Source organism: Pseudonaja textilis, chromosome Z, assembly GCF_049901715.1.
Source record: "Pseudonaja textilis isolate UNSWEBS1 chromosome Z, rPseTex1.2, whole genome shotgun sequence".
Lineage (NCBI taxonomy): Eukaryota > Metazoa > Chordata > Lepidosauria > Squamata > Elapidae > Pseudonaja > Pseudonaja textilis.
This window is the reverse complement of record NC_142008.1, coordinates 67,492,090-67,505,970: the sequence shown is the minus strand read 5'-3', so window position 1 is coordinate 67,505,970 and position 13,881 is coordinate 67,492,090. Positions and strand designations below refer to the sequence as shown.

Sequence of the window (13,881 nt, the reverse complement as noted above, 5' to 3'; positions counted from 1 at the left end):
AGCAACTGCGTCCTCTTCGCTGATGATGTAAAACTATTCAACACCACCGACAATGCTACCGTCCTTCAAAACAATCTTGATTATGTATCTGAATGGTCTAATAGTTGGCAACTCTAAATCTCGACCAACAAATGCTCTGTCCTACACATTGGTAAAAAAAATAAATACACCAAGTACAAGCTAGGCGAATATGATCTTGTTGGTGAGCCTCACTCTGTCAAGGACCTTGGTGTTCTCATAGTGAATGACCTAAGTGCCAAAACTTACTGCAACAGTATTGCCAAAAAGGCTTTAAGAGTTGTTAATCTAATTTTACACAGCTTCTCCTCTGGTAATACTGATTTGCAAACTAGGGCATTCAAAACCTTTGTTTGACCAATACTTGAATACAGCTCTACTGTCTGGAATCCGCACTGTATATCTGACATAAATACAATTGAGCGAGTCCAGAAGTATTTTACAAGAAGAATACTACGTTCCTCTGTTCGCAACAGAATACCCTACACCACCAGACTTGAGATTCTAGGCTTAGACAACCTTGAACTATGCCGGCTAAGATTGGACTTAAGTATAGTACATAAAATCATATGTTACAATGTTTTACCAGTTAATGAATAGTTCAGCTTTAACCACAACAGATATAAACTTAATTGTAGGAAGTATGATTTCAGCAATGGAGTAGTCAATGTCCTGAACGCACTACCTGATTCTGTTCTCACCTGCCCAAACCCCCCACTCCTTTACCCTCAAACTAACCTCTATCGACCTTACCCCATTCCTAAGAGGTCTGTAAGGGGCGTGCATAAGCGCACAATCATACCTACCATCCCTGTCCTATTGTCCCCAATTATTAGTTCCTATTTCTTATATTTAAACTTATGTTTATTCTTATTTTATAATGTAAGCATTTAACTAAATAAATAAATAAATATTTTTTTTTTAAAGTAGCAATTAGAGTTAAGGGGAAAAGAAGGGAGAAAGGAAAGGAGGAGATTAGAATGATTTTTCTTACAATATTTTTTTTCTTATCTTTTTTTAAACTTTTTTAAAATCTATTTTTACCATCAGATTTCAAAGTTTGCTATACAGGCAATTCTCGCCTTAAAATCATTCATTTAGCGTCTGTTTAAAGTTACATCAGCACTGATAAAACTGTCTTACGACCACTTTTCACACTTATGACTGTTGTGGCATCCCCATTGTCACATGATTGATATAGGGTTGCTTGGCAACTGGCATGTATTTCTGACAGTTGCACTGTTCCAGGGTCACATGATCACCAGTTGTAACTGTTAGATGTGAGCTAGATTAAAGAGGCAGGACAACGATAGAAGGAAAGGATTTCTTTATTTAGCTCTGAACAAAGATTGCCACCAGGTGTGCCTGCTGTTCTTTTTACAGGCTGCTGTCCACAATTTCAGCCACTGATGGCTGTTTATTTTCCCACCTAGAAAATGAACCAATGGGGGAAGTCTGACATCACTGACTTTTCCCCATTGAATATCTAACAGTAACAGAGGTGGTATTCAGGAGGTTCTGACCAGTTCTGGAGAACTGGTAGCAGACATTTTGAGTAGTTCGGAGAACCGGAAAATACCACTCTGACTGGAAATTTTACAGTATCCTTCTCCTACCATGGCCACCAAGCCATGCCCACAGAACTGGTAGTAAAAAAAATTTGAATCCCACCACTGAGTAGTAACCTTCCCAGATGCTTCCAACAAGTAAAATCATTGGGGGAAGGCAGTTTTTCTTAATGACCACATAATTCATTTAACAACTCTGGTGATTTGCTTAACTCTGGCAAAAAAAATCATAAAATAAGCAAAACTCACTTAACTGACTTGTTCAGGAACAGAAATTTGGAGCTCAGTTGTTGTTATAAGTTGAGGACTATCTGTAATGTAAAGTTCATTTTATGGATGCCTGTGTATTCTTTTCCCTTTTTGTTTTTGCTATTATTTTATTTTCTTAATTTTAAAAAATAATTAAAAATAAGGGATGTGATAATTCAGTCATGCTATCAACAATGCTCTTGAGAGCTACCAGTTTACCACAAGTGGGGGGTTTAGCAGCAAACCTCCTGGAGAATTACACTTTAAGAGATAAAATTAGAATTCCTTTTCATTGGATAAAACTAATATAATTTTTTGAGAATATGGTAGGAGAGAGGCTAGGATGCACCCAGATCCAATTCTCTAATCTATAACTAACTCCTTTGCCAATTTCAGTTTATTTATTTATTTTGTCAAATGCTTACAATATAATTATAATAAGAATAAACATAAGTTTAAATACATGAAATAGGAACTAATAATTGGGGACAATAGGACAGGGACGGTAGACATGGTTGTGCGCTTATGCATGCCCCTTACAGATCTCTTAGGAATGGGATGAGGTCAATAGAGGTTAGTTTGAGGGTAAAAGAATGGGGGTTTGAGCATGTGATAACAGAATCAGGTAGTGAGTTCCAGACATTGACCACTTTGTTTCTGAAATCGTACTTCCTGCAATTGAGTTTGGAGTAGTTTACATTTAGTTTATATCTGTTGTGTGCTCTTGTGTTGTTGCGGTTAAAGCTGAAATATTCATTAACTGGTAAAACGTTGTAACATATGATTTTATGTACTATGCTAAAGCCCGATCTTAGCCGGCATAGTTCAAGGTTGTCTAAGCCTTGAATCTCAAGTTTAGTGGTGTAGGATATTCTGTTGCGAACAGAGGAATGTAGTATTCTTCTTGTTAAATACTTCTGGACTCACTCAATTGTATTGATGTCTGATATACAGTGCAGATTCCAGACAGTGGAGCTGTATTTAAGTATTGGAGTAGCAAAGGTTTTGAATGCCCTAGTTTGCAAATCAGTGTTACCAGAGGAGAAGCTGCGTAAGATCAGATTGACAACTGTTAAAGCCTTTTTTGTGATGTTGTTGCTGTGAGCTCTGGCACTTAGGTCATTCTATATGAGAACTCCAAGGTCTTTGACAGAGTGAGGGTCGTCAATGAGGTCATATCCATCTAGCTTGTATTTGGTGTATTGATTTTTTTTACCAATATGTAGGACAATATGTTGGTTGAGATTTGAAGTTGCCATCTGTTTGACCATTCAGACACATAATTAAGGTTGCTTTGAGGGAAACTAGCATTATCAGTGGTGTTGAATAGTTTTACATCATCAGCGAAGAGGACTCAGTTACTTATAAGATGATCACAAAGTTCATTTATATAGAGTGTAAAGAGTGTGAGTCCTAGAACACTCCCTTGGGGGACACCACTGTTAACTGGTACAGGGTTTGATAAGGCATTTCCTTTTTTTTAACTAATTGTTGCCTGGTTATGCACATGTATAATCACATTGTTATCTAATGATGCTTTACAGTACATAAAAAGATGTACATATGAGGTTTTGAACCTTGTCCTTCTTTCCCTTCTCAGACGCTACCTTGGGATCTGTGGACGGTATGGATGGCTTTTATTTCTTTTTTTTTTGTTTTATATTTCAAGTTTTGTTTTATATTTTAATGTGCAAAATATATCAATCACAAAAAAGTTGTCTAAATTTTGAGAGGCCAGTTAGTGAAAGAAATAAGTAAGAGAATAACAGTTAAATGTTGATTTCTGTACTGAGATTTTAATTTAGTTTGAGAAATCTCTGAGGACACCTTCTGTATCTGTATTTTTATAGTAGCCCCAAAATTTTGAAATTGTCTTGCTTTAAGAAAAAATTAAATATGCTTTTCAGGAGGCAAATAGTATGTGTTGATTATACCTGTAAATAATATTTACATCACCCTCTTAAACTATAAATTATTCCACTAATATGTGGTGACAAAATTTAAGAATATAAACTGCGTTTATGTTAAAGAGCTCTAAGTAATGTAATTTCTTTGTAGATACCAATTTTAATACTGACAGAAATTATGCTAATATGGAAAAAAATACTCAATTATTTCTTGTTTTCCTCTCTTTATTGGGAATTACAGAAAACAATTTAAAGAATCCTACACTGATGAAAAGATTATGTAGACTCTTTGGTTACATTAATAGTCACAAATTACTGATACTGATACTCTGTACCATAAATTTGTAAATGAACTTTAAACAAACATAATTCAAAAGCACATCATGTTTTTGGATTAATCGGTTTTATTGGTTTTAGTTCACTGAGTAGACTCTATCCAGTGGAAATAATCTTTATCTGCATTTCAGACTGACCATGAAACAAAAGCTTGAAACATTTTGATTTTGCTCAGTTAAATCATCACCCCACCCCACCACCCCATCTTCAGATCTAGAAATTATTTTAAAGTAATTTTAGTGGTTGAACAGAGCAAAGCTGATGCTCATTATCCCTCCCTCTAACATGGACTGTGCCCTGGCTTGGATGCTCCATCGCCTCAATCTGTAAATACCTTCTTGGTGTTTGAGCTTCCTTGCTTCCTTGCAGACCTTTTGTTTTCCAGCTAAGTAGCATCTTCAGTGTAAAAAGGGAATAGGGTTTGCTCTGTTTATATACTGTATATTGCTCTGTCAATGATGGTAGGAGTGTTGATTTCTGCTTGGTAATTCCTTGTTTAGTCTGTTTTCTGCTTGATTGTTTGACTGACTTCATAGTTTCTTAATTGAGGTATTTTTTTACTGCTTGATTGTTTGTCTGGTGTTAATCCAGGGTTAATCCTCTTATTGGGTGATTGGTTGCTGGTAAGAGGTGTTCTGGTCTTTTTGTTTCCTTTGTAGCTTTTTGTCTCTTGAATAGTGTGTAAATGTTTATTTCTATATGCCTATTGATGGCTGATTTCTTTGAGTTGCCAAGCTTCTAGGAATTTCTGATTTGGATTTGGATTGATCTAGGATGTTCACAGTTTCCTATTTGGGACTGTGGTTAAGCCTGTTCATGTGTTGCAAAATTAAGGCATTTTCATTGTGTCTTCTGACTATTAGTTGGTGTTTATAAATGCACTTTAGATCTTTCAATTTATTTAATATGTTTCTTTTCAGTAACATGATGCAATATCGTCTCCATTTTCTCTGATCTTTTATTTTTAATATTTTCTTTCCTCACAGACCAATAATGAGGTGGTGCAGCCGGTAAGTAATTTCTTTCTTCAAATGTAGATTTCCTTACAGGTGTTACAAATTGTATTAATTCCTTAATTTAGTCAGTTAATTTTGAGTTCTGTATTTTTTTCTCCCTAACCTTTATCATGCTCATCTTGTTTTTTTTTCTTTACTTTCCTACTTATTTAAAGCCTGATTCTCCAAAAAGTCATTCCCTGTGTAACCTCATCATGGAGGAAAATCCAGACAGTGGGTCAACAGAAGATCTTAACAAGCCCCAAACTGATTTAGGTTCACTCAATGTGGGCCTAGATCCAGATTCCCTCAAGGAGGCAGCCATTGAGGGCCAGGAAAGAACTGCTGGTGATCCTATGCCTTTTCTTCAGGCAGAGGAAAATTCAGCAGAATTATCTGATATGCTAGCTACTCCTACTTTGCCTGCTGTAGGCGAGCATGAGGATGGTGCATCATGGACAGCTTATGCGAATAAACATGAAACTACTTTCCTAAAACCCTGCCTGGACATTAGTCATAGTGAAGACGATGGCATTGACCTGGTGGAGAATAACCAACTTTTAGTGAGTAAAACTTTGGCTGAGACGTCTTCAGTGAAAACCGACAGCTTTTCGGGTGGCAAGCCATTTAGTGTGGAAATGACAAAAGAGGTGAATCCAGGCTTAGAAGACACTTTCTGGACAAATACAGATCCACGTGAAAAGGTAGACACCAGAGGTCCTAACCTCAAGGAGTCCTTCAATTAAATTGAATGTCTTAAGCCATTAGGACAACCTGATAATGAAGCTGTAAAAAAGACTGAGATAGAAATTAGACAAGATTTAGAATGTACAAATGGGCAACAAGAAACAATTACTGATAGTTGTCCCCAGAAATTTGATGTAGAATTTAATAGAGCTGATATGGTTAATGAGACAGTTGGAAGAGATTTCAAGAATATGAGCAGCTCTACAGCTCTAGAACATAATAGACTTGAAATGCAAAATGCTTTGTTCCCTGTGTCGGGATCCTGAAGAAACATGTGAGGATAAGGGGGCCATAAAATGCATACAGGAAAGTGATATGGCAAGTATTATAGAAACTGCTAACATTCAAGTCAAAGGAAAACTTGGGTATTATTTTGAAGCAAAAGAGGCAGAAGAGCTTTGTAAAAAACATGAAGACTGTGGCCTCAATATCTCTCAAGAGAAAAAAGATATTGAATGTAAAGCTACCTGTATATCCTTTGACAAGGATATGACTCTGCAGCACAGGCTTGAGAATCCAACTAATGCATATTTCAGTATTTCTGGGTTAGAGAATATGGAAGGTAAATTGGAGGATAGGGGAATGTTTTGTTTGCCTGAAGAACCTAACATTAGTTTACACAAAGTGCTAGAGACAGAACCCTGGGATGACAGCTGGGATCCTACATTTAATTCTGATGCCTGGGGTTTTTTTAGCCAGTCAAGTAGTTATGATTCCTGTCACTTTCCTCCCACACAAGAATCTCTCGAAGGAAACTTGGATAATCTATGGCCAAGTTTCATACAAGATTTAGGAGAATTAAATAATAGCTGGGGAACTGCATGTGTAATGACCAGTCAGCAGAATCAGGAAGTGGCTTTACAGCAAGGATCATCTGGGGAAGAGACAAACATTAGCACCTGTGGATCAAACAAGATAAGTAGGCCACTGATTCTGCTGCAAATGGGAAACTCTGGAAATGCTAGCACCGAAAACTTCACTAGCCCCAAAGAAAATGAGACCAACAACTCAGATTTATCTGAAGATGAAATTGCTAACCGGAGATATGGATTGTTATACCAACAAACTGAGGCTGATAAAGAAGAGGTACCTACCCTATTATATAGCATAGTTTAGAAAAGAGAGATTCCCTAAGTGATATTTACCTTTGTATAAAATATGAATTTTATGAACAGCTGTCCTTATCTTTCTTTTGCTATGTAGTCATGCATTCATGGCACAATTCAACCATATAATTATGCTAGGTTGACCACAAAAAGGTTGACTGTTGAATAAGCCATCTTACTTTGTACCACATCTTGTTTTGGAATTTTGCGTTTAGATAGTTTATGTTGCTGGCATCTCTTCCAGTTATCAAAATGTATCACTGTGCTTTCTTTTTATTATTTTTTTAAATTTTATTGTCATTCTTTCCCTTCACTTTAAAAGATGTATATGTTTGGGCCATGCACAATTAAGACTTTGATATTAAAATCTGTCTTCTAATTTTTAATTTGGCCTAGGCATCAAGCAACACTTTTAATGGATTTGCACAGGTAAGGAGTAACTTTATTTTATTTATATATCTATTTATCTAAAATATTTTATAGCCATCCTTCTTAAAACACAACTCTGGGAGCTCACAACAACAATAAAACCCTAGATTACATTTAAAAAACCCCACTTCAGTAACCCACCCAAGGTCTCCTTACTCTATCCCAGAGTAAAAGGTCAGGTCTTGATGACCTCCCAGAAGACTAAAAGAGTTGAGGCCTGCTGTATCACTGGAAAGAGGGTACACTATAAAGTAGGGGAAAGCCATGGAAAAGCACCTTTCTGAAGTCCTCTAGATAGCAATATTTCAGGGAACAGATTTGGAACATGCTTATTGTATTTTATCCCGTGGATACTGTCAAAGACAAACCATTTTGCAATCAGTCCATTCCTGTGCCCTGTAGGGCTGTAAACATGATACCAGGATCTTTAATTTTACTTGGAAGGAAACTGGCAGCCAGTGCTGCTTGAGCAACACATGGGCAAATCTTGAAGCACCCAGCACTATGTGTGCCCATGTTCTGGACTAGTTGCAGCTACTGGGTAGTCGTCAAGGGCAGCCTAATGTAAAAGTATTGGAGTAATACAAAGATGGAAATAACTTAAGACATGAGTAACAGTAAGTAAGGCTTCTCAATCCATGAAAGGATAAAATTTGCACTCAAGTTGAATCTATGCAAAGCCTTTTCCAGTCATGGCTGCCAACTACTTATTGATCAGGACCCATGAATGCAAGAGGACCCTCAAATTGTACACAAGGTCAGTCCAAGAAAGTGCTACCTCATCCGAGTAAAACATGAATATCACCAAACTGTGGGGGGACGGATGATCCAAAAGACATTCTATCTTGTCAGGGTTGAGTTGATGTTAGTTTCTCCCTATCCAGACCCACACAGATTCCAGGCACTTGGTCAGCACTGTAGTAGAATCCTTTGCCCTACCAGGAATGGAGATATGTATCCTGTGCCATCAAGTGACTTCACTGAATAATTTCATGTAAATGTTAAAGAGGACAGGTGAGAGACAGGGTCTAAGGGTTTGGTCTCTCCTCCATAACACTGACCAGAACCAGCTGTGGAGAAAGGAGAACACTGCAAAACACTGCCTACCTAACTCCAGCAAGTGGGATCTATAGATGATGGCGTTGTAGGCCAACTTCACCAGAAGGCAGTGGGTTATCAGATCCACAATGTAATGGCAAATTCAATCCACATCTAGATGTCAGTAGTTTATTAGGTATAGAGGTATACAGACTTTGGATCTAAAGTAAGCTCCCTTACTGCACCTGTGAGGAGCTCATTAAGGCCATGCCTTTTCTTGTACTTGTATAACAGTGTCAAAAAAAATCATCTGGATTAAGAAACAGTAGAGAAGCAACAATGGTCTGCCTTCATGCTCCATGGATCCCTTATAAATGAAAAAGCAATTCAAAAAATGTTAATGTAAGAATGCTGTAATAATGAATGACATTGAATGAAATTTGCTGTTTAATAAGAAAATAGAATAGAAAAGTTTTAATGTCCAACCTTTATGATAATAATTCAGAATGCCTCATTTGATTACAAAGTCAGTTTGTTTCTAAAAGGAATGTTTTTGCAAATCTCAATCCCCAGATTCCATATTAGAAGCTTGCTTAACTCACTAAGAACTATGAAAAAAATGTCAATTATCAAATGCTGGGAAAATATTCAATTAAATGAGAAGACAAAATTTGAGTTGTATGTATTGGGGAATAGTTTTTTATATTGTACATAATTTTTAGAAGGTTTTTAAATGCTGATGCTTAAATGATTCTCTAGATGTATTCTTTCTATGTGTACATTCCCAGGATACCTCCCTGTTTTCATTGCAGCCAAGTCAGGACATTATAGATAGTAAGGTAAGTTGTTGCTTTTTGTATCAACTTATATTAACCTCACTTTCTAATTGCTTTTGGAAATTGCCATTTTAAATCTATTAGAGACTTCCAGAACAATAAGTTTGGAAAATATTGATAGAGGATGTGTTCAACAAAGAAAATTAATTTTAAGCCTAATAGCTTAAAGAATTTAGTACAAAGTTACATAAAACTTTGCTGTAAAAAAGTTATAAATGGACTAAAGTTTAGACACATTTTGAATATTTACCTTTATTGTAAATTTTTCTCTATTCTAGGTCATAGCAAAGAGAAATGATGATTATAGAAACTTGAGACTAAAGATTCTAAGCAGAAGAAAAAATATATAAGCCTGTGCGTCATGTCAGTTAATGTTGGGACTTAATGACACATATGACAAAATGACACAACATTATAACATCAGTAATATTAAAGAAAATATTTGAAGAGTAGAGCCAGACATCAGTAACTATGATACAGTAATTCAGTAATGATGCCTGCTTTTATGGATAGACTATTTTTAAAAGATATCAGTGAAGGAATCAAAGATATGGAACAAATTTTATCTGACAAAACAATGTTGAAACTATAAATGACATGCAAAAGAATCATTTTGGAAAAGAATATTCAAAAGAAACTTTGTAAAATTTTAAAATTTAAAAGACAACCATAAATGATAAACTAAGAAAATAATCTAGAAAATATTTTGTTATTGGATCTACAAAAGACGCTAATTAAAGCCGTGAAGAAATATGTGTGATGGGATGAAGCATTGAAGAGAAATCAAACCAGATTTAGCATTTAGGAAATTGTGTGAACCCAAACATTGAGCTTTATTTGTCTGCTTTTCCCAATTGAAGGCTGAAGAAGCAGCTCCATCTTTGGAAATCCAGGCAGAGGAAGACATCAATATTGCTGCCTCTGATACCAAGCCAGAAGCACAGGCTTTGGAGATTGATAAGTCCACAGCTGAAACTGTGGTGAGTAATTGGTAAAGTGATTTTAGAATTGATTATCACCCAATTATTATAGATAGTCAGTAGAGAAAATCTTCATTTGGGTCTTTGCTGTTTGATGAGAGGATTGAACCTGTCCCACCAAGACCAATATTCAAATCTCATACTAAGCATCAGGGGCACTGGGATAGGATAAAAAAGTCAGGATGGTGGGCAAAACACATAATCAAAGCCACATATAAACATGTGTAAAATTTGCTTTTACTTTTTTTTTATGCTTCACAATTGCTAGGATTTATAGCTGCACTGAAAGACAAATGGAAACATTAATATTATTTGCAAGGGATTATATTAACATTCCCTGAGAATTAAAAAATTAAAAGAAATGATTTTTCTTACATTAACATAAAACATCAAAATCATTTCACAATATAAAATCCTCTTTACTTCCTACATTGCTCACCATTCTTTTGTTTTTAATCCACAGCATGTTGCAATTATGACAACTGCATAACGTATCTCCTTATTTGCATGTCATGGTTGTAGTTGGTTGAGGTTAGTACTTTAATCACTAGGAAATACCAGGATTGTAAGATAAATTGGAATGTGTATGTATAAGTGTAATAAATGAATCAATGAATCTCCAGGGAGCTGTGGAGCCTGGTGAGGTGAGAGCTGCAAAAATTTTGACAGCAGCAGCGAAGGTGCTGGACAGCTAAAGAATTTGTGAAAAAGAAACCAGGAAATAATAAGATCTGAATAAAGCTGGAAGGGGCAAAAAAGAAGAGATACATAAGAGAAACTTTGTAGAGCATTAACTTTTTGGTGTTACATAGTCTATGAATAGAAAATAAAATAAAAATAGAGACTTGGAAATTTTAAAACTATGGTTAATAGCTAAGATGAATGGAGTCTATAAAAACAATGATTTTTCAATATAGAGTGTGACAATTAGAAGAGAGAGTCATCTGTTGAACATCTGTTGGACAGTAATTGGTAGTGTCAAAAAAAATCCTTATTGACTGTTGAATATAGTTACTATCAAATATCAATATAAGTTATATCTACTGTTAAAATTGCTATATAGGATATTAGAATAAGATAGCCTAATTATATTGTGGTGATATTGCTGAGAATATTATAATTACTATAATTAATATTTTTATAAGGATAAAAATAAAATTAAGGAATTATTTAGCAACATTGATATTGGGATATTCTTATTGTTGTTCTTTGATTGTTGATTCCCTACCTGGGCCTAAATCTCTCCTCCCCTCCACTGAATAAAGGGAACAAAGGAGCAAAAGAAAAATAGTTAAAGAATACTATCAATAGATGATTGGTTAATGCCCACATAAAGATAAAAAATATAAATTAACAGTGGAGGAACAAAGAGGTGGAAGTCATAAGTGGGATATTTTGTTAAACAATAATTTTTGAAAAATCTGTTTAATATGGCAAGCAACCCAAACTTGACAAAATAGGAATGGGCTCCATTATGTCTTCTAGCCCTTCGACACAAAAATTCATCGAAGATATGATCCAGAGGGAACGATCTAACCCTATAAGGATCACCAAATAATGATGCAGAACATGCAAGGAGTTATGTAAAAAATCAAGAAGCCATGTTAAAAAATCATGAAGACTTTAAAAAGATTAGTGTTATAAGAAATGACACAAGCGAATTAAAAGAAAAGATGCAATTGATAGATGGGAAGTTTGAAGCCTTCCAGGTACAAATTACTAAAAAATGAGCAGAAACTAGTAGAAGGAGAAGAAAGACTCTCCAAAGAAGAAAAGAAACTCGTGGAGATGAATGAGAAACTAGCCCTGGTTAACAAGGAATTAGAAACATCAGTGATCTTAGAAGCAGAGAGAGCTGCCCAATATCTTCGGCTCCAAAATATAACAGAAGAAAAAGAAGAAGATTTACCAGAAAAGATGAACGAATTATTGGCGGGAGCTTTAGAGACTGAGAAATAGTCTCAGAAATGGACGAGATATATAGAGTCCAAACAAGTTACGGAAGAAGACACCATCTCCCCAAAGAAGTTCACGTAAAATTTACTAAAAGATTGATCAGGGACGAAATCTTACATTGAACACGCAATAAGCAACTTGAATACAAAGGAAAACAAATAATAGTTTTAAAACAGGTTTCAAAAAAAATGAGGGATTTATGGAGAAATTACCAGTTTTTAATGATGAGATTAAACAAAAATAACATCAATTTTAAATGGCTAACAGCAGAAGGGATAATGGAACTTGGAAGGACAAAAGATATAAGCTCAACACCATTGAAAAGGCTGAAGATTTTTACAAGCAACACTGTGATATTAAAGAAGACTCAGGAGACCAAGGAGAAGAAAGCGATATAACAGAAAGCAGAGACTCAGAACAAGCAATAGAAGAAAAAGAAAGACCACAAGAAACGGAAAGACTCAAGAGAAGAGGAGAAGGAGATAAGGTAGAATACTATGGAAGGAAATATGAAGAGCCAAAGGAATCTAGAATTACGAGAAGTACGAGAACAAGATACAATTAAGAAAACAGATGAAGAGACTTCCAGTTGCGGCGCCGCAGCAGTGTGGGGAGAGAAGAGCAAGTTCTGCTCTCTCATCCCCAATCTGCATGCTTGGAGGCCCCAGCGAAGGGCGCGTAGACCCCAGAGGGGAAGACGAAGGTGTGGGGAAGCCCAAGAAGAAGTTTGACGGTGGTGACAGTCGGCAGCTTTGAGGGAGACCTCATTTACTCCTGCATGTGAGAGATCGGCCATCTCAATGGCAGTCCGAAGCCATGGTACTCTCACACAATGAGGAAGATACCAGAGTGTGAGCAGCATTTTTGACATCAACAGCAGATTGGGCAGATAGTGGAGAAGGCAGAAAGTGAAAGTCGAGGAGAGGAAACAGCAGAGGAGAGATGACAGAACTGTGAGTCTTAAAATAGCGGATGAAAGTCCAATCAGAAAATGACGATCCAGTGGTGGAAGCAAGGAACTTTTAAGATAGAGAACTGGAGCCGATCTATTTGAGGACAGAAGATTGACTGATGCTTTAGATTTGTTCTGATTAACTTGGAGCTGATTAAAACAGAGGGTTCAGAAATTTGGAATTTAACTTGATGGATTTGTGATTTGAAAATGAAGAACAGTGAAAGGAAGAGACAGGACTGGACTTAGGAACATAAGTGACCATTTGAGACTGCATAGAGAGAAGAGAAACTGATGCAATAAACTGTGACTAAACAGAATGTGAATGGAAAATAATTGAACAATAACTGTAACAATAACAATAACAATACCTAAAAACAATTAATGAAATAATATCTTGATTAAGGTTTGAATTTATTAGGCATTTAAAAATTTAAATGATATGAAATTGTGAGAAGATTAATGAATTGTCATATGGATGATTATTGATTGATTATCACTATCTGATTAACTCTATATCTTTATATTTATATTTATCACTTGCTTAACATAAATTAAATTCTAATGTTAAGGATAAATAATATAGTTGATACAATATAATACAATAATACCGTACAGCTAAATAAGGATAACCTATTGTATCTATTCTTTGCCCTGTTCTATTTTATCCTCTGTTTTTCTTTTCTTCTTTTTACTTATAATATTTTCCTTTTCCTCTTATCTTCTTTTATTGGTGAGCTACCTATATTAACTTTAATATAAGA

The 13,881-nt window shown here is 35.6% G+C and overlaps 2 protein-coding genes across 5 annotated transcripts in view; one reads left to right on the top strand and one right to left on the bottom strand.

Annotated features, from left to right (window-relative positions):
* Positions 1 to 13,881, top strand: part of AMPH (amphiphysin) — a 151,906-nt gene that overhangs the window by 100,514 nt on the left and 37,511 nt on the right. The window contains exons 13-18 of one of the 4 annotated variants that reach the window (XM_087918530.1): positions 3,436 to 3,459; positions 5,065 to 5,088; positions 5,250 to 5,777; positions 7,323 to 7,355; positions 9,206 to 9,232; positions 10,090 to 10,209. In XM_087918530.1, coding sequence (XP_087774656.1) covers positions 3,436 to 3,459; positions 5,065 to 5,088; positions 5,250 to 5,777; positions 7,323 to 7,355; positions 9,206 to 9,232; positions 10,090 to 10,209 — 756 coding nt within the window. Of the gene's footprint in view, positions 1 to 3,435; positions 3,460 to 5,064; positions 5,089 to 5,249; positions 5,778 to 7,322; positions 7,356 to 9,181; positions 9,233 to 10,089; positions 10,210 to 13,881 lie in introns of all 4 variants that reach the window. The other 3 variants (XM_087918529.1, XM_087918532.1, XM_087918531.1) reach the window with 3 other exon arrangements.
* The window catches only part of LOC148124062 (uncharacterized), a 247,060-nt gene that overhangs the window by 227,127 nt on the left and 6,052 nt on the right, over positions 1 to 13,881 (bottom strand). The gene's annotated exons all lie outside the window — the stretch shown is intronic.